Consider the following 19,063-nt stretch of genomic DNA (forward strand, 5'->3'; position numbering starts at 1 on the left):
TTCTAACCTTATGTGAAAAGTGTTTTACCTTGCTGCTTTCATTACTTTTGTTTTTTCCCTCCCTTTTCTAATAACTTGTTGGAGTGCCATCTGACGTTAAGCGCTCACCTCTGTTTGGAAATAAGTGGTGTTAACTTAGACTTGTCCAACAAATGACTAGGGATGTACCTATAAGTAATAGTGACTGTGTTTTGACTTACTTACCTTTTTCTGTGCTAGTGTAATTTATGAGTGTGCCTTTAAAAATAAATAAGTATATACTTTTACACCTAGCTCTGGTCAGTGTTTGCTTGTACTACTGTGCCTCTGTACCTATCCTGTATCCTCTATATACTGCCTAACTCTTCTTGAGGGAAGTCTGACTGCTCAGCCACAGCTACCACAGTGAATCTGTGTGGTACAGACTGCTACCAAGTGGGTTTACTGCCAACACCTGTAATCTTAAATCTTTTGCAGTGGTCCCAGAGGGAACTGCACAGGTTTCTGCTTAACAGAGCCCTTGTCCCTAAACACTCTCTGACCTGCTCCCAGGTCGTAGGATCTGAGCTAAGGATCCTTTCCTAGGGCTTACCTTGTGAATAGGATAGAGTGTGGTACTTGCCTGATTTGAAGTAAATACTTACCTTACTTTAACTTTCAAACCAGCACCACTGCGACAACTCCACTGGTTCCCTGTTGCTCAGCGTATTCTGTTTAAGTCTATGTGCATAGTACATCGGGCGTTTTATGGATCTGGAGCTGAATATCTGCAAAGTAAATTCGCTCCCTATCAGCCCTCCCGCACCCTCTGTTCTCTTACCACCCGGCGGGTGGTTGTACCTTATTTCAAGCTGGCCCGTAAGCGTGGCCGTGCCTTCTCTGTCGCTGCTGCTAGAATGTGGAATGACCTTCCCCTCCCGTTACGCGACACCACCAATCATCTTGCTTTTCGTCGAGGATTAAAAACCCTGCTTTTCTAGCTGCGTTCCTTTCTGCCCGCATCCTCAGCGCCAAGATGCCCCCGGGTGTACGTGCGCTTTAGAAGTTTTGCTAACATAGCATAACATAAAAGCCCACTGAATCAGTTCTGAAAAACCTTCCCCGAAGTAACCATAGTTTGTAACTTGAGACCTTTGAGCACAAGTATCCATACAAGTTAGGGCTGGACTTCATAAAATGGAGGGAACTGGTTTTGTGCTCATTCTATTGTATTGTTTTTCTTGCATCTGGTTACTCAGCTGTTGAACACTGGTACATATTTATATGCTATTCCATTTCTAAGGGTAAATGTCTATATGTTACAAATGGTTTTTGATTGCATTAATTACATGTGATTTTACATGCTTAGTATATTCCTAAAGACCTAATAAATAATTGTATTTGTATGTACTTACTAACTTGAATTATTGATGTTATTCTGTGTGGACTCATTGTGGTCCTAGACCACTCTCACACTTTTCCTGAGATTAAGCCTAGACTGTTCATCTACTTTACCTTGATTGGGTTTCGGCTTACCTCTCGGTATCTTCCCTGTTTACCATAAATTGGGTGGCCTCCCAGAATATTTCTGCCAGGGCTGATTGTGGATAACCATCTTAAGACATTCCTTAGTCCATGTACCTTATTTTTAATTAAGGACATCATTATTGTGTAGAGTCCTAAAACTGGTCATTTCATTGAATAATTTGTATAAGGGTGAATGTAGCATTGTTTTTGTCAGTTACACTAGTCCTTAAATTGACTTCCATTTGAAGCACTTCTCTTGTATATAAGCGCTTTACGAATAAACAATTACAATTACTTAGGACAAACCTCCGGTGAGACCATACACTTCCATGTATGTTTGATTTTACAGGCTGAATAATGGTACTTTTACACTGACCAGACAAACTGCATTTTTCTTTCCAAAGCGCATTCAGGCCATACAAATTGGGAGATTACGCTATATAAATGAATACAATAGAATGTGTCCCATTTTCTCTTCAGTGGGTGTTGAATTGTGAAACAGGAGTGTGATAAATGGTTGTTTGTTTGGAAACTTAATGTGCATGTTTACATTTTTAGATTGAAGGATTTCAGTCAAAGAAATTGGAGGATGTTCAACTAAAGGATATAGAGGATGGAAAGTTTTTGAGGTGGGAATATAAATTGCCAAACGAGTCCAAAAACTCGGGTCCAAACTCGGATGGCAGATCTAAATTGGAGCAGCAGACAGGAGGTTCTAAGAAGACACCGCGTTCTGAGGCTGACAGCAATGCTATGAAGGCAAAAAATGGCAAAGTGAGTACACATGTTGTTACCATAGTTCCTTTTGTTTTGTTTTTTGAACCACTTATAGTTTTTTCCCTTCACTGCAGTCGCCGTTGGTGTTTAAAAATCCACACGTGGTATCCCTTGGACAATTATGGTTGGAGCTTTTAAAGTTTTACACACTGGAATTTGCTTTGGAAGAATATGTCATTAGTGTACGGGTACAAGAACTACTAACAAGAGAGAACAAAAACTGGCCAAAAAGACGAATAGCTATTGAAGGTATGCACATTTCTATTGTCATTGTCAATAGCAACCTCTGTGTGGAATGTTATTTTGTAGAAGATAGTACAATCTATTCCATATACCCCGTTTCTCCATAGATTTGGGGTGTCATCCCCGGGGTGCAGAAGAGAATTTAGGACTATAAGGCCCTCATGGGTTGAAAGGGATTGTTGGAATAAGAAGAGAGAACTATCCCATTTAAGTTGGGAAGGTTATATATATATATATATATATATATATATATATATATATATATATTTCTGAGGCTTGTGGATATATATGTATATATATTGTTTTATTAAATCATTTGGTTGAAATTAATCCACCTTTACTTCACGGTAAAAACACAATTTCACTACAATTTATTCATAAACATTTAGGATCTTAACCCTTTAAATGCCAGCGACGAGCCGGCTCGTTGGTAAAAACCGCTCCAGGTTGCCACCGACGAGCCGGCTCGTCGGTGGCACTTAAGGGGTTAATGAGGGGGGAAATGCTGGCGGGTTTGGGCGGTGAATACCGCGATTTAAAAAAAAAAACCATTGGCACTGGGGGGGGAACCTTCAATGGCACTTAAGAGGTTAAAAGCAAGGAATCATATTTCAAAGCATTTTACAAATGTAAAAAAAACAAGTCAAAACAGATTAATATCCTGTAAAATCTCAATAACACTTTTGCTGGGGTAAGCAGTAGAAGGAAGTTATGCAAACACAGGAAATAGGGCTACCCTCATCACCCATATGTTGAGTGTGGCCAGAATTAACCTAGCGGAGGCGTGGAAAAATAAACAGGGCCCGGTGATGGCCATGTGGTGGGTGAGACTTTGGGGAGTGATGGCAATGGAAAAGGTGACAGCATTGGCATATGGCTCCTACCCGAAATACCTGAACATGTGGATGCCTCTCCACAAATTTATGGAGGACCGGGAACAAATGTACTGTAAACCTGAGACCCTCCACAAATTCTCTATCCTATAAAGAAGTGAGTCCTATGAGGTGGGACTTTTCTGCAATGTATTCAAATGTATTGAGCAAAGACGCTTCGATTCAACCAAAATGACAATGGCGAAAGTGGGGGTTACAACTGTTAAAACTCATGAGCCCTTATAAAACTGTGATGAGAACTGATAAGAAGAAAAATGACAAGCAGGCTTTACACTTTTTCTCATATGCATGTCTGCAACTTGAGAAGTGCGGACTATGCAATGCATATTCTCCAGCTTGGGGTCTGGCATGGATTCACATGCTCATGAATATTCCCCGTCGTCAGGCTGGGAATCCTCGGTAAAGAAAAATCAGTATCAGTTTCGTTTCTGATCTGTCTTTCGTAGTAGTAACCAATCACTGATCTCTGCGTCATACTGACCACAGCCAATGACTGCCATCTCCCTAAGCCACGTCTCGCAGCCATCTTCAGATTTTTACCGCACGTTCAAGTGTTGGGATCCTCGTGCTATTGCTCTCGAGCTTTAGTGCGTTTTCGCGCTTTTTCATAGGAAAATTCTCTCTTTTTTCGGTCAAAAGAGCCTCAAGCTCCACCGTTGCTTTATGCGATCAACGGGGACCCGTGTCGGATTCTTCTACGGCCCTCAAGATTGAAGATTTCGTCGAGCCACGCTTTTGGAGGACTCCAGAAGTTTCTCAGGCCCATCTCGGACATGGCCCAGGAGAAGGGAAGCTCGACGCCCGGAAAGCTGTTCAGGGTCTGCCCTGGATGCCAGCTTCAGAATGTCTTCAAGGAGGACGAACACTCCCTTTGCCTCTACTGCCTGCATGAGGACAAGACGCACGTGGAGAAGAACTGTGCGTTTTGCGGCAACATGTCGGAGCGGACCATGAAGGACCGCCATCTGCGTCTCGCCAACTGGCTGGAAGGGAAGAGCCCGTCAGGCGAGAAAAAGAAGAAGTTAGAGCGGTCTTCTAAGACCTTTGAGGGTGCCCCGGCGACGGGGGCCCAACAGAAGGCCAAGCACCGCGAGTCCGCTGGCACCGGGAGTGCTGAACGGTCGGGCTCTTCGGTTGCCAGGCAGGGCGCAACCTCCCCGGCGCCATCAACCACGAGCCAACGCTCTGGCTCGGGTAAGAGGAAGTCCGAGCACCCGGCAAAGCTTCTGGAGAGGCCCCGGTCGAGCTCGAAGGCTCCATCGGAGGGGGAGCGAGGCGGTGACCCTCCCCCAAGGAGAAGGCGGTGAGCGCACCTAAGGTGGTGAAAGCCTTGATCCACCCTGCCATGGCCTCTATCGAGACAGTCGCGGCGGCCCTGGCTCAGCCTGTGGAGGCTACACCAGTGGAGGCGACCTCGGGGCCCAGAGTCTCCCTGCCACCGCGGAGGGAGTCCTCTTTCAAGCCCATCGACAGGACCCCTGTGAATCCTCCAACGGAGAAGAAAAAGGGGGGGGCAGGAGGCCATCGTGGATTCGGCCTCAAACTCTGAAGAGGAGCTGATCGAAGTCTTAAGCCACGGCATTGGCGTGGAAGAAGACCAGCCCGTCGGGAGGGACCCCGACATAGGAGACGACGAAAACGTCGAGGGTGCTGACGAAGTTCCTGACCGCCCGTCGGAATCCCCTCAACCAGTGCCGCAAGTCAACTCGGCGGCCATTTTGTTGGCTATACAGTCCTTATGTCCGGAGATAAGGACGAGATTGCCGTTACCATCAACGGAGGAACCGCTCCCGACGGGGGACCCGGAGCCAGGCCCTTCTGGGAGCCCTCCTCCTAAGAGAAGAAGGATTCATCCTCCACCTCCGTTTCAACCATCGCGCCCTGCTCAGCCCTCCTCCCCGTCCACGACCCGTGGGGATGATACGGGGACGGACACGGCCGCGACGGGTACAGACGACGAAGTTTACGACGATGATCTTCCGTCGTCACCTCCTCCCCGGGCTTCCTCGCCCGACGAGATTGGATCGTTTCATGCCATGATCGCCAGGGCATCCAAGCTTTTCTAGCTCTGCCCGGAAGAGAAGAAGAAGGAAGGTTTCCTTTTATCAACGGCGCGAGACCAAGAGGAAGACGGTCCTCGCTGTACCTCTACTGGACGATATCTGGGATGAGGGTCTCGCCCTCCTCAATAACCCATCCACAACGCCTGCGCGAAGGGATCGGTACGAAAAGAAGTACCGGGTCCCGGACGCGGCCGCCTTGGTCCTTCGGGCACAGCCGACCCCGGACTCGGTCGTCTCCGCGGCGGCCAGGAAGAAAGCAGGGGGGGCTTCGGCCTCTACGTCAACCTCGCCCCCGGACGGCGAGGGAAAGAAATTGAACACGATGGGACGCAGAGTCATCTCATCGGCAGCGACGACGATTAAGGCTGTCAATGCCTTGGCTGTTGTAGCCCGCTACGACAGGGAGTTGTGGTACAAGATCGCCCCCCTGCTGGACTTCCTACCGGACGACAAGAGGGCGGAGGCCGTAGAGATCTTGCAGGAAGGAGAAGTGGCGTCGGACCACGCCATTACGATAGCGATGGACATCGCTGACACTGGGTTTCGCCAGTTGGGCAACGGCGTGTGCCTTAGACGGCGTGGATGGCTCAAGGCAACGGACTTCCGGCAGGACGTGCAGACCAGAGTTTTGGACATGCCGTTCGACGGAAACGACCTGTTTGGGAAAACAGTGGACGATTCCCTACAAGCCATCAAGACGGACACCATGACAGCCCAGGCTCTTGGTGTTCTCCAGCAACGACGGCCGCCCTTTCGGAGTGCCGGAGGCAAGCAGGGTGCCTCCAAAGGTTCCGGCGGCAGATATTCCACCTACCGTCAAGCGGCCCGTTCGTCGCCACAGGAAGCCTACAGGGGACGAGGCAAGTCGGACGGACCCCGCCGTCATCGCCAGGGAGGACAAGGCGGCAAAGCCTCGTCGAAGCAGGACTGAACCGGCCGTGGGGTCGGGCCCCCACCGAAGCATCCCAGTGGGAGGCCGGCTGGCGAACTTCGTCAGCGTGTGGGAGTCCATCTCCACCGACCGCTGGGTGCTGGACGCCCTGGCCCAGGGTCACGTGCTCGAGTTTCTAAAGAAGTGCCCGCGCGTCCCCCCGTGGCCAGGAAGGAACATCACATCCCTCAACTTCTCTTGGAGGTAAAGGCGATGCTCAAGAAAGGCGCCATCGAGCTCGTCCCAAAGAGGCTTCGGAGCTCTGGAGTTTACTCAAGATACTTCCTCGTGAACAAGACAGGAGGATGGCGTCCCATCCTGGACCTACGACGACTGAACAAATTCATCAAGGCACAGAAGTTCCGGATGGTCACCCTGCAGCACGTCCTGGGTCAGCTGGAGGAGGGCGATTTCCTGTCGTTGTTGGATTTGGAGGATGCTTACTTTCATATCCCCATCCTAAAGGGACACCGAAAGTTTCTCAGATTCGTGGTCCAAGGGCGTCACTACCAGTTCAGAGCTCTTCCCTTAGGATTGAGGTCGGCACCCAGAGTGTTCACCAAGTGCCTCGCACCGGTGGCGGCGCCGCTGCACCTGGAGGGGATCCACGTCTACCCCTACCTGGACGACTGGCTCATCCGAGCAAAGACAAGGGAGCTTGCCGCGGAGCACACGGCGAGGACCGTCCAACTACTCACGGACCTGGGATTCTCCATAAACTACGCCAAGTCCCACTTGGTACCCGCGCAAGACACACTGTTTCTGGGAGCGAAACTCGACACAGTGGCGCTTCTGGCCTTTCCGTCGGAGGAAAGGACGAGGACCATCTTGGGCAAGGTGCAGCGGATGCTGGTTGCGGATGCGGCCAGGGTGAGGTCCATCAAATCCCTCCTCGGAATGATGTCTTCTTGCATGTATCTCATCCGCCTGTGCAGGTGTCGGATGCGCCCGTTACAGGAGTTCCTGGATGCTCGCTGGATCCAGACGACAGGCAGCTTCGAGGACAGGATCACACTCGACGAGAGCTTCCGACGAGCGATCCGGTGGTGGGGCACCCGCGCGCATCTGATGGCGGGTATGGACTTCCAGACCCCGGGCCACCAGAAGACAGTGACCACGGATGCCTCCCTGGAAGGGTGGGGAGCGCACACCGAAAATCTGCACGCGAAAGGCCTTTGGCTTCCGACGGAGAAGTCCTTCCATATCAACGTCCTGGAGCTCCGTGCAGTGTTTTGGGCCCTCAGGTCCTTTCTTCCGTCCCTCAAGGTCAAGGTGGTGAGGATCTTCACGGACAACACCACCACCATGTTCTACATCAGGAAGCAGGGTGGTACCAGATCCCCAGCCCTGTACAAGGAGGCGCAGGATTTGTGGCATTGGGCCGTCGCCCAAGGGATGTTTCTGGTGCCGTTTCATCTGGCAGGAATAAAAACACCATCGCCGACTCGCTCAGCAGAGAGCTGCGCTCGTGCCACGAGTGGGAACTACGACAGGATCTAGTGGACCGCCTCTTCCGACGGTGGGGCACACCCCAGATCGATCTGTTCGCGACGGCGACGAACTCCAAGTGCCGGAGGTTCGCCAGCAGGTTTCCCCAGCCGAGGAGCATGGGCGATGCTTTCTCGTTCCCCTGGGAGGGCCTGTTTCTATACGCATTCCCTCCATTGCCGTTGCTCATCCGGCTCATCAACCAGCTCAAGAGGTCACGGTGCAGGATGATCCTCGTCACACCTGCGTGGCCGAGGCAGATATGGTTCCCGGACCTACTGGACTTGTCAGCGTCCCCGTCAATCAAGCTGCCAGTGGACGCAGATCTTCTCTCCAGGGAAGGAGGCGCCATCCTCCATCACGACCCGAAGTCGCTGAACTTGCAGGACTGGCTCCTGCAGCGTTAGAGTTTGGAGGTTACGACATACCGGCCGACTGCAGAGAGGTTCTTGCAAAGGCCAGGGCGTCCTCAACTCTTAAATGCTACGGACACAAATGGAAGAGGTTCTCTGTCTTGTGCCACGCACAGAAGATTAACCCTCTACGGATTACGGCTCCTCAAGTACTGCCGTACCTACTGACGCTGGCCAAGGCCGGACTGGCGCACGCTTCCATCGAGATTCATCTTGCTGCGATCTCCCGATACACCAGAACCACGGGACGGACGTCTTTGTGGTCTCATCGTCTGGTGAAAGAATTCATGAAGGGACTGTTCAGATCGTTCCCGCCGGTGAAGGCTCCGGCCCCGGCGTGGGAGCGCAACGTGGTGCTGACCAAGCTCATGGGACCTCCGTTCGAGCCGCTGCACTGAGCGCCGTTGAAGTTCTTGTCGTGGAAAACAGCGTTTCTTGTGGCCATCACCTCCGCACGATGGGTGGGAGAGATACAGGCCCTTTCCTGCAAGCCCCCGTACTTTCACGACACGAGGGTAGTGCTCAGGATGCACCCCTCCTTCATGCCCAAGGTGCCGTCGGACTTCCACCTCAACAAACCCTTGGTGTTGCCTGTTTTCTTCCCGTCGCCTTTGTCGCCGGCTGAAAGACTTTGCACTCGCTGGATGTGGCTAGAGCGCTGAAGTTCTACGCGGACTGCACGAAGAGTTTTCGGAAGAAGTCACAACTTTTTGTGAACTTTGAACCTGTCAATCAGGGGAAGGCTCTCTCAAAGGCTTCCATTTTCAGATGGCTCTCCGGCCGTCCGAGAGCCCATTCCACCAGAGCGATCGCAGCTACCACGTAGTTCCTATCTGGTGTGCCCCTGCTGGACATCTGCAGGGCTGCTACGTGGAGGTCGACGCACACCTTCCCGAAATTCTACTGCGTCGACTGGGATTCCAGGGAGGAGTCCAGGGTCGGCCAAGCAGTGCTGCGCAACCTGTTTGCCTAAAGTGAGCCTGGTGAGAAGGTAAGAGATGCTTAATGTTGAGTTGTTGTATTGCTTAATGTTGAGCCTGTTGCCACCTCCCGTGGTTGTGCATGTGTGTACTGCTATGTATTCTTTTATTCATGAGCATGTGAATCCATGCCAGACCCCATGCTGGAGAAGGAACAAGTTACTTACCTGTAACTGTTGTTCTCCAGCATGGGTCTGGCATGGATTCACATGTGAACCCTCCCGCCTACCCCTCTGCGGCTCTTCACTTGGTCATACTGCCACTTCACGTGCTACCAAATCTGAAGATGGCTGCCAGAGGCGGGGCTTAGGGAGATGGCAGTCATTGGCTGTGGTCAGTATGACGCAGAGATCAGTGATTGGTTACTACTACGAAAGACAGATCAGAAACGAAACTGATACTGATTTTTCTTTACCGAGGATTCCCAGCCTGACAACGGGGAATATTCATGAGCATGTGAATCCATGCCAGACCCATGCTGGAGAACAACAGTTACAGATAAGTAACTTGTTCCTTATAAGACATTTAGGACCACCCCGGTGGGCCCCTTAACAAAGCTTTGCAATCACATAAGAGACACGGGGCAGCCTCTGGGGATATGGGCCCAGCCACCACAGTTCTTCTGTTAAAACCGGACAGAGATCCGTCAGAATGCTCGAGCTATAGCCCTATCTCCTTGCTGAATGGGGACACTAATATCTACTCCATTATCCTGGCCTGGAGGTTGCCGAATATCCTCCCGAAAATAACCCACCCAGACCAGGCAGGCTTTGTAAAGGGGCGTCACACATATAACAATATCCGCAGAGCCGTAGACACCATCGAATGGGGGCGTAAAAGAGTGCAGCGGTTCTCAGTTCTGGCATTAGATGCTTCTAGGGCATTTAATAGCCTAAATTGGGATTTCCTACAACTGACTCTCGAAAAATTCAGATGCAGACCGGTCTTCACCCGTATGGTCATAGCTAATTATGGGAATCCAACCACACGTCTAATGATTAACGGACTATTTACAGGCAAAATCCTGATACGCAAAGGCACGAGACAAGGGTGCCCCCTGTCGCCCCTGATCTTCGCCATGACAATGGAGCTGCTGAATCAGATGGCCCGTGAGGATCAGGGAATCCGAGGGGTGGAGGCAGGTGCCAGAGGGACCCAGAAAATAGCCCTCTATGCGGACGATGTCCTCATGTTTCTGGAAGAAACAACACACTCTCCCCAAAGCCATAAGGCTGTTAGACAGATTTGCAAAGGTCTCTGGGTTCCATATTAACTACCCCAAATGCAAGCTATTTAATATCACTGAAGAGCCAGAGCGAGTGGCGGAGTGGGAACGATGCTATCCACTGAAATGGGAACAAAGGTCTATAAAATACCTAGGAATACACCTAGCATCCGCTTATGGGAGGCTCTATGGGGCAAATGTCCCAGACCTGCTGAAGTCTTTGATAGAGGATCTTAAAAGGTGGGACATGGCTCGCACGCATAGCGGCAGTCAAGATGTCCCTCCTCCCCAGATTCTTATATGTGATGGGAGCGCTCCCAATACGTATCCCAAGCCCAGCAAGTTATGTCCTTCATCTGGAAAAGGAAAAAGCCCAGGGTTCCCAGGAAAGTCCTGTTCCGGCCACAAGCACTCGGGGATGGGGCTGGGAGTACCAGAATTTTACAGGTACTTATGGGCAGCAGAGGTGGTGCCAATGTTGAAATGGGCGCCCAGAGAAAACCAAAACCGATGGGCAACCCTGGAAAAGGAGGCAACTAAGACCCCCCCGTCCCCCAAAGAGTCTGGGATTCTTAGCAGCAAGGCACAGGGGTAAAGGAGGTGCACTATTGGAAACAACCAATGCCACCCTATGGTATTGGGACAAGGCATTAAAGGGGGAAGGGGATGAAAATAGTGTGAGGCCCGCTCACACTGATGGCCCACAACCCGGTCTTCACACCCCGGAATGCAGCCCAACTTCTGGACACACTGGGGAGGTGGGCAACCACTGACATTGGGGGGACTTTTACACAGAGGGAACACCCTTCACATTTGAAGGATGCAAGGATAAATTACAAACCCCCTGAAAGGGAACGCTTCCGCTATACCCAAATTAGACATTGGATCACTAACTCAAAGGTACTGGAAGAGGCAACCCGGGATCCAACAGGCCTGGAACTCACTGTAAAAGAGGGGAGACCGGAAAAGGGGGTGTCAAGGCTATATGGGCTGATGTGCGGGCGGACCCGGAAGAAATCATGCCATACGTGCAGAAATGGGAACTAGATGTAGGGAAACCAATACCGGGGTAGACATAGAGCCAAATATGGCGGTGGGCCACGAAAAGTTCCAAATGCGTCTCATTTAAAGAGGCGGCACACTAAATCTGTCTGAGGTGGTATATGATGCCACAACGAATGCACTCCATCAACCCAAGCTATCCCCAACATGCTGGAGGGACTGCAGGCAACCTGGGGACCTAATTCATATGTGGTGGGCCTGTCCAGTGGTAGAGATGTATTGGAAAAAGATTTTGAGCCATATCAAAGAAGTGGTTGGGGTAAAGCTGCCTCTTGACCCAGCAGTGATTTTGCTGGGGGAAGCAGTGGAAGGGAAGTTATGCAAACACAGGAAATAGAGCCACCCTCATCACCCACATGTTGAGTACGGCCAGAATCAACCTCGAGCAGGCGTGCAAAAATAAACAGGGGCCGGTGTTGGCTATGTGGTGGGTGAGACTTTGGGGTGTGATTGCAATGGAGAAGGTGACAGCATTGGCATATGTTCCTACCCGAAATACCTGAATATATGGATGCCTCTCCATGAATTTATGGGGGACAGGGAACAAATGTATTTTAAACCTAAGACCCTCCTCAATGTTTTGATTCTGTAAAACTTCAAGCCCCATGTGAATGGATTGTTCCGCTAAACTCTCGAACGTTTTGAGCACAGATGCTTTGCTTCGACCAAATATCGAAAAGTTACAGTGGCTAAGAGGCAAGGGGGGTTAGTTATAACTGTTAAACTCATGAGCTCACTGTCTCTAGAGCTCTGGTTCTCTCTAAGATGGACTATTGCAACAGCTTATTTCTAAATCTGCCTGCTTCTACTCTAGGCCCTCTGCAACTCCTACAGAACAGGACTGCAAGACTTGTCCTTGGCCTCGAGCCCAGGGATCGTATCTCTCCAGGACTGAAATCTCTGCACCGGCTCCCAGTGGCTGCGAGGATTAAGTTCAAAACCCTCTGCATCGTCCACAAGGCCTTCTGGGGCCATACCTTCAACTCTCTCTTCCTAGATATCTTCCCTCTCGAGCTCTTCGCTCATCCGCCTCCAACTCCCTCAGGGTCAGTCGCTTCTCCAAGCAACGAGTTGGTGGCAGATCTCTCTCTTCGGCTTGGGCCTCCCTCTGGAACAGCCTCCCTGCCTCCCTGAAACTTGAGGAGAACCATCTTCGGTTCCGGAAGCACCTGAAAACCCTCCTCTATGCTTCTGCTTTTTCTCCCCCTCTCCCCTTCTAAAGTCCTGGCTGTTACTGAGACTGCACTGGTTACCTGGCCACCCATCTGATCTCAGGCCCTAGCCCTGCCAGATGCACGCCTGCACTGCCTCCCTGGCAACCCCTGCACCTGGGGACTGTTTTCTGTATACCCTTCAGACCCCCACTAGCACATATGTCTGCACAAACCCTGCACTTGACACCTGCTGGCCGTTTATTTATCTTGTTATTCTATTATCCCTTGCACTGCACTTTCCCTACCCCCTGCACTTCTTCTTCCCCCTTCCTTTGCACTTGCACGATCTGAATGACACCTGGCCTAGTAAGATCGTTGTCTGTCTTCCCTCTGTTCCCTCTCCCTTGCCTCATTGTGCTTTGAAACACTTGTGCATAGACGCGTTATAAATGCCATATCATATCATATATATCATAAAATGCAGATGGGAGCTGATAAGAACAATAATGACAAGAATGTTGTATGTTGCGTCCCACATGCATGTCTGTACCTTGAGCTTTTGAAAATAAAGTTTTTCAAAAAAGAAACCTGTTCACCAGGCCAGATTCTAGAAACTTAACACTGTGCCAGCATACTCTTTTGTCTCCCCAACTATGCTTTCGAATGGACTATGACCTCCAACGTATTCCTCATCTTTGACATGAAATGTCCAGCTTCAGCTGCTTTGGAAAACTTTCTCGGCAGAGGGTGCTGTGCGTCGATGGTGTTGATGTCCCTTGAGGGCCTCCGTCAAGGGTGATGTAATAGGAGAGCATATATAGCACGTGCAGTGCCCCGTTGGCCTCAGTTCAGTTTTTCCGCGACAGCATTTGCTTTGATAACAAAATTCGGCGCGCCTCATTTTGTGACGGTTTGTTACGAGATCCTTTGATACGTCTTTATCTTCGACACCGAAGACCGGCTTAAAAAAAAATGCTGAGTGTGTCTAAGATGTCTCTTACTAACCCGCACCGTATCTGCTTGTGGTGCCCCTGGGAGGACCACGATACGTCCAGTTGTTCCATGTGCCAGTCCATGACAGGAAAGGCCTTGAGGGAACGGAAGGGGAAACTTCAGGTAGGAAAAATACCCAAATCTCCTAAGCCCCACCTGCTAGACTTTCGACCAACAAGTCGAGAGGCTACTCTCCTCGGAGGAAGAAGGCCAAGCGCTCTTCTAGGTCCAGGAGTGGCTCCCACCCCTCTTAGTCATCTTCGAAGAAGTCGAAGAGAAGGCACCGGAGAACGCCTTCGTCGACTTCTTCATCCAACGTCTCCCCTGAAAAGGTTACTTGCCCTACAAAAAAAATCTACCCCAGCTGAATGTGAAGCTTTCCGAACGATTTTCGAGAAAGGTCATGCCGGTAAGGATAGGTCTTACACGAAATCCCGGGCATCCTCGAGCCTGGGAAAATGGCCTGACAAACATCGGGAGCCCTCAAGGCCAACATCTGATAAGCATGAGAAAGAGAGGTCGAGGTCGTCGACTCCATCGAGAACTTAGACACCAACGGCTGAAACCTTCAACGCCAGCTGCGCCACATATGCCAGCTTTTCTGTGAAAGTCGAGTGCCCCTCCTCTGTCGGTGCCAATAAAACCTTAAACTTCATCGAAGCCTATGACTTCCAAACCTGAACATATTTATGCTTCTCTTCCCAAAAAGAGTTTTTCAAATCACTCACTTCAACGCTCTGATGAGGAAGAGCCTCCATTTGGGTTGCAATATGGGACACCCAATGTTCCAGAGTGTTTGATATCGCAGGAGTCCAGAATTAAGGATTTATATGATAATTTACAGTCTGCAAGTGGAGTTGATACTTCTCCCGAACTGGAGTTTGGAAGACATGAACCTGGTGAACATGCCGACGCTTCATACAGCCAACTCATGTGCAGAGTTGTAGAGTACATGAGATGGAGTAGGCCACCACTCCCTTATGAACAAGATGATCTTGCCGATATTTTGGATAAGGGTCCTCAGACTGACCCTGTTTTGCCCTTTCATATGGCATTACAAAAAAGGGTGGGTTGAAATTGGGAAACTCCGGAGACCAATCCGGCAGTTAATAAGAATCTGACAAAAAAATGCTGCCCCTCCAGTAGTGGCCCCGACTACTTGTCGAAACACCCCACTCCGGAGAGTCTACTACTTCGAAACAGGCAGCATACCCTACCATCCTTCCTGATAGGAACGACAAGGTATTTTCTGTAGGGAGCATGGCACTGAAATCTGCCAACTCCACTTGTGCCCTGGCAAAATGTTTGTATACTCTGTGGGATTGCATATCTATGGCAGCAGAGTATATTCCCTAGGGGGAAGAAAGGGATTGCTTCTTAGCTATTGTTAAGGACGGAAAGGAAGCTAGTTGTGAATCCCTTCAATTAGGGTTGGATACTGCAAATAGTGTCAGAAATCCTGTCATGCGCTGTTTTGCATGGTTGAGGAAGTCAGATTTTGCACCAGATGTGCAGTCTAGGCTTCTCAAAATGCCTTTTGACGTCTCATCTTTTTGGCAGCAAGTCTGACGAGAGCCTTGAGAAGTTGCAGACCTCGAAGGCCGCAGCCAAGTCTGCCGTTTCGCTTCTACTCCTTAGTTGGAAGGGCGAGAGGAATGGCCAGTCAAAGAGGCTAGAGAAAATGTCCTTGTGGTGGACGAGGTAGAGGTGCAAAGCCAGCTCAAGCAGCAGCCTCTTTTCCATCGGCCTCTGCAGCATCTTCCACAAAACCACTCTGCGATCTTGAGTCACAGTTCACCAGTGGGGGGGCAGACTGTCTCTGCATCTCAAAGAATGGCGAGACATTACTTCGGATGCTTGCGCTCTGGAAACCGTAGCCCACGGTTACTGCCTTCCATTTATAAGAAGACCTCAGAACAATCCACTGAGGAACCGTTCTTTGATGGTTCCGGATCCGCTGCTTGTGCAGGAAGTTTTAGCCCTGCTAGAGAAAGGTGCTATAGAACCGGTACCTGTAGCGAAGAGGAACAAGGGATGGTACGCCCCAAAAAGGACGGAATACTGGACTTGAGATACTTGAACAAGTTCCTCAGGAAGGACAAGTTCAAGATGGTCACGCTTTCTCAGATCCTTCAGGCCCTCCAACTTCAGGATTGGTTGGTGTCATTGGGCCACCAGGATGCTTATTCTCATGTGCCAATCCATCTCAAGCACAGAAAATACCTGAGGTTCTCCGTTGTTGGTTCTCACTATCAGTTTCCAGTTCTGCCTTTCAGGCTGACCTCCGCCCGAGGGTTTTCGCCAAACTGATGCTGGTAGTGGTAGCGAATCTCAGTAGAGGGGGGATTCACGTCTACCCCTACCTGGACGATTGGCTGATAAGGGCACATTCTCCCGAGCAAGCCCAGTATCATCTCAAAGTCACCTGGCACTCTCTTCACAGATTGTCTCCCTCAATTACAAGAAGTCCCATATGATACCTTCTCAACAGCTCCAGTACATCAGGCTGTATTAGACACATCCTTGGGAAAGAGCTCGCCACCCAAGGTGAGGGCTCAAGACATTCTTCAGATGGTTACCAACTTTTAGAGTGCCCAGAATCTTCCGGCCTTCAATTTTTTGAGGTTGCTCGGTCTCATGTCATCCTGCATTTGTCTGGTGCCAGAAGCCCCTCTGAGAGTCAGATCCCTTCAATGGGCTCTAAGAACACAATGGTCCCAGTTTTCGGGAAAGATGTCGTACCGACTTCAGCTTCCAAAAAGGGTCTCAGAGCATCTTCTGTGGTTGGCCTGCGAGGACAATATTCTGAAGGTGAAACCCTTTTGACAACCATGGCCGGAGATTACAGTAGTAATGGACCCCTCACTCACGGTGTGGGGAGCCCACGCCAACGATCTGACAGTTAGCAGTCATTGGTCTCCATCAGAGTCCAAACTACACATCATTCTTTTGGAGCTGAGGGCAATCTGACTAGTACTGAAGGCCTTCCTGCCCTCAGTCCGGGGAAAGTACGTCTTGATAACAATGGTTAACACAGTGCCCATGCACTACTGCAACAAGAGAGGAGGCATAGGGTCACTACCAGTGTGCAGAGAGGCAATGCAGGTCTCGTACTGGGCAATTCAAGAAGGAATCTCACAATCGGCAGTTCACCTAGCCGGGGTGGAGAACGCGGCAGCGGACGCTCTGAGTAGGCAGAGCACAGTCTGCCACGAGCGGGAGCTAGCTCAGGAAGTCCTTCAACAGATCTTCACCATTTGGGGAACCTCGCAAGTGGATCTGTTTGCGACCGTGGTCAACCAGAAGTGCAAAATATTCTGTTCCAGGGAATTTCTTTTCTTTTTTTTATTTTCTTTTTTATTTGTAACATCTAGTTTTTTTTACAAACTTTTATTACAATTCATACCAGTTCATAAGTCCCAATTTATCTTTACAATTACATTCTATGCTTTTCAGTTTAGGACCTTATCTAGAAAATTTATCACTGAGCAGGTTAAATGTACCGAGCTTCCACTCAGTATCCGGATCCACAGGTCTTCCATCGAGTCATTTGCAGGCTTGAATTCACTCAAGTGGATGGATCACAGCCCATTTAAGGCCACACATTCAATTGTTAGGTGTTTTATTGTCTCTACGTGGATTTCACAATGCCGACAAGCTTCATCGGTAGCTAGCTTTATTTTTCTCAGCACCAACATTTGGTTTGTTTTCAGTAGGTTCAGTCTAAGTCTGAGAAATCGATCTCTATGATATCGTGAGGGAAATTGGCATAGATATTTCGGCATATTGTCCACTTTATTCTTTGTCGGACCCAGGTCTAAAGCTGTCGGCATCTTTGCGTACCTATCCAAATTGTCTATCCATAGCCACTCTTTCAATTTAATTCTCGCAATTTGCGGGCGATTCAACAATGTATCCATTGAGATATTTGCATGTAACATGATGGCTTTCACTTCATCTGACCATCTCAAAAGCAAGCCTGTATGTTGATGTTTTCCCTCTGATTTTAATATTTTAAAGGCTGGTTCACAATGCATTATCTCCATCTTGATAAGGATTTCCAGAGTACTGTTCCATAGAGACTTTCCAGTGCCAGTTTGTGGCGTATGATCGTCATTGAGAGATATTTAGGCAGTCTCAGAACTTGCCGCCAGAATAAGCTTTCCAATTTGGTCCAGACCTTATGGTCCAAATTCCAGCCGGCTTCTGCTCCAAAAGTTATTGTAGGCACTACTTTTTGAAGGTAGAACATGCGGAGTAGTATTGGCGAAAACTTTCCATACAAGGTGTGTAGTCTCGCTCCTTGTAGGGAGAGCATTCTGGTCCGATTGAACAGGTCTCGGACCCAGCTCCACTCCCGTATTGAGATGTTCGTCAATATTCCAAGATAGCGAATTTCTTTGACTGCTTCAATGACTTTATTGTCGTTTCGCCATTTAAAGTTCTTATTTTTGGCGTTCCGATCACTGCCAAACTTCATGATTTTGGTTTTGTTCACATTGATTGATAGATCGTTTTCAATCATATAATTTTCCAGTTTCGACAGCAGCCGTTGTAGGCCTATCTGAGTTTTATCAAACAGTACTATGTCGTCAGCATAGATCACGTAACTTATGATGTCCGTTGATTTTCGGAGGGAAACAATTCACATTTGCTAGGGCCATGGGAATGTCAGCAATATAAAGCTTAAACAGAGTGGCAGCAAGTGGACAGCCCTGTTTCACCCCTCTGGTAGTAATGATTGATTTAGACAGGTCTCCACTTGCATTTAATCTTACTTTGATTGAAGTGTTGGAATGCAATGCCTTGATTGGTGACAGCAAAGAGTTTGGACAGTTTCTTTTTTCTAACTTCTCCCATAGTTTATTTCGACTTATTGAATCGAAAGCCTGTTGCAAATCGATAAAGCTCATGAATAACTGGGCCTTATTATTCAGTGCTTCTAGCTTCAATAGGTTCACCAAGGTTACGTTGTTCTCTATGCCCACGCCCTTTGTAAATCCTGTTTGTCTGATATCTGGTAGATCTATTTCCTTTGCCCATGAAGTTAACTTTTTTTGCAAAAATGTCGCCAGCACTTTGCCGATAGTATCTAGGAGGGCAATCGGGCGGTAGTTGGCAGGATCGTCCCAACTGCCCTTCTTGTATATTGGTACTATTATTGCTTCAGTCCATGATCTCGGCATCTGCTTTCTGTCTGCTATCGCCACAAATAGCGTTCTGATGAAAGTTGACCACGCATATCTGTGTTCTTTTAACTGTGTATTGCTGATCCCATCCGGTCCAGCAGCTCTCGATGTCTTTAGTTTGTCTATAGCCATAAGAATATCTTCTTTGGACTCAATTATGTTCCAGG

General features: G+C 49.3%; 1 protein-coding gene across 7 annotated transcripts in view; it reads left to right on the plus strand.

Moving 5' to 3' along the window:
• TUT4 (terminal uridylyl transferase 4) overlaps positions 1-19,063 on the plus strand; it is a 2,154,442-nt gene that overhangs the window by 483,531 nt on the left and 1,651,848 nt on the right. For all 7 annotated transcript variants that reach the window (XR_011291019.1, XM_069642184.1, XM_069642186.1 and 4 more), the window contains exons 12-13: positions 2,044-2,259; positions 2,337-2,511. Coding sequence is in view for 6 of the 7 variants with exons in the window: in XM_069642184.1 (XP_069498285.1) it covers positions 2,044-2,259; positions 2,337-2,511 (391 nt within the window). In the remaining variant the exon portion in view is untranslated. The remainder of the gene's footprint in view (positions 1-2,043; positions 2,260-2,336; positions 2,512-19,063) is intronic.

Source organism: Ambystoma mexicanum, chromosome 1q (genome assembly GCF_040938575.1).
Source record: "Ambystoma mexicanum isolate Mex_15411 chromosome 1q, UKY_AmexF1_1, whole genome shotgun sequence".
Lineage (NCBI taxonomy): Eukaryota > Metazoa > Chordata > Amphibia > Caudata > Ambystomatidae > Ambystoma > Ambystoma mexicanum.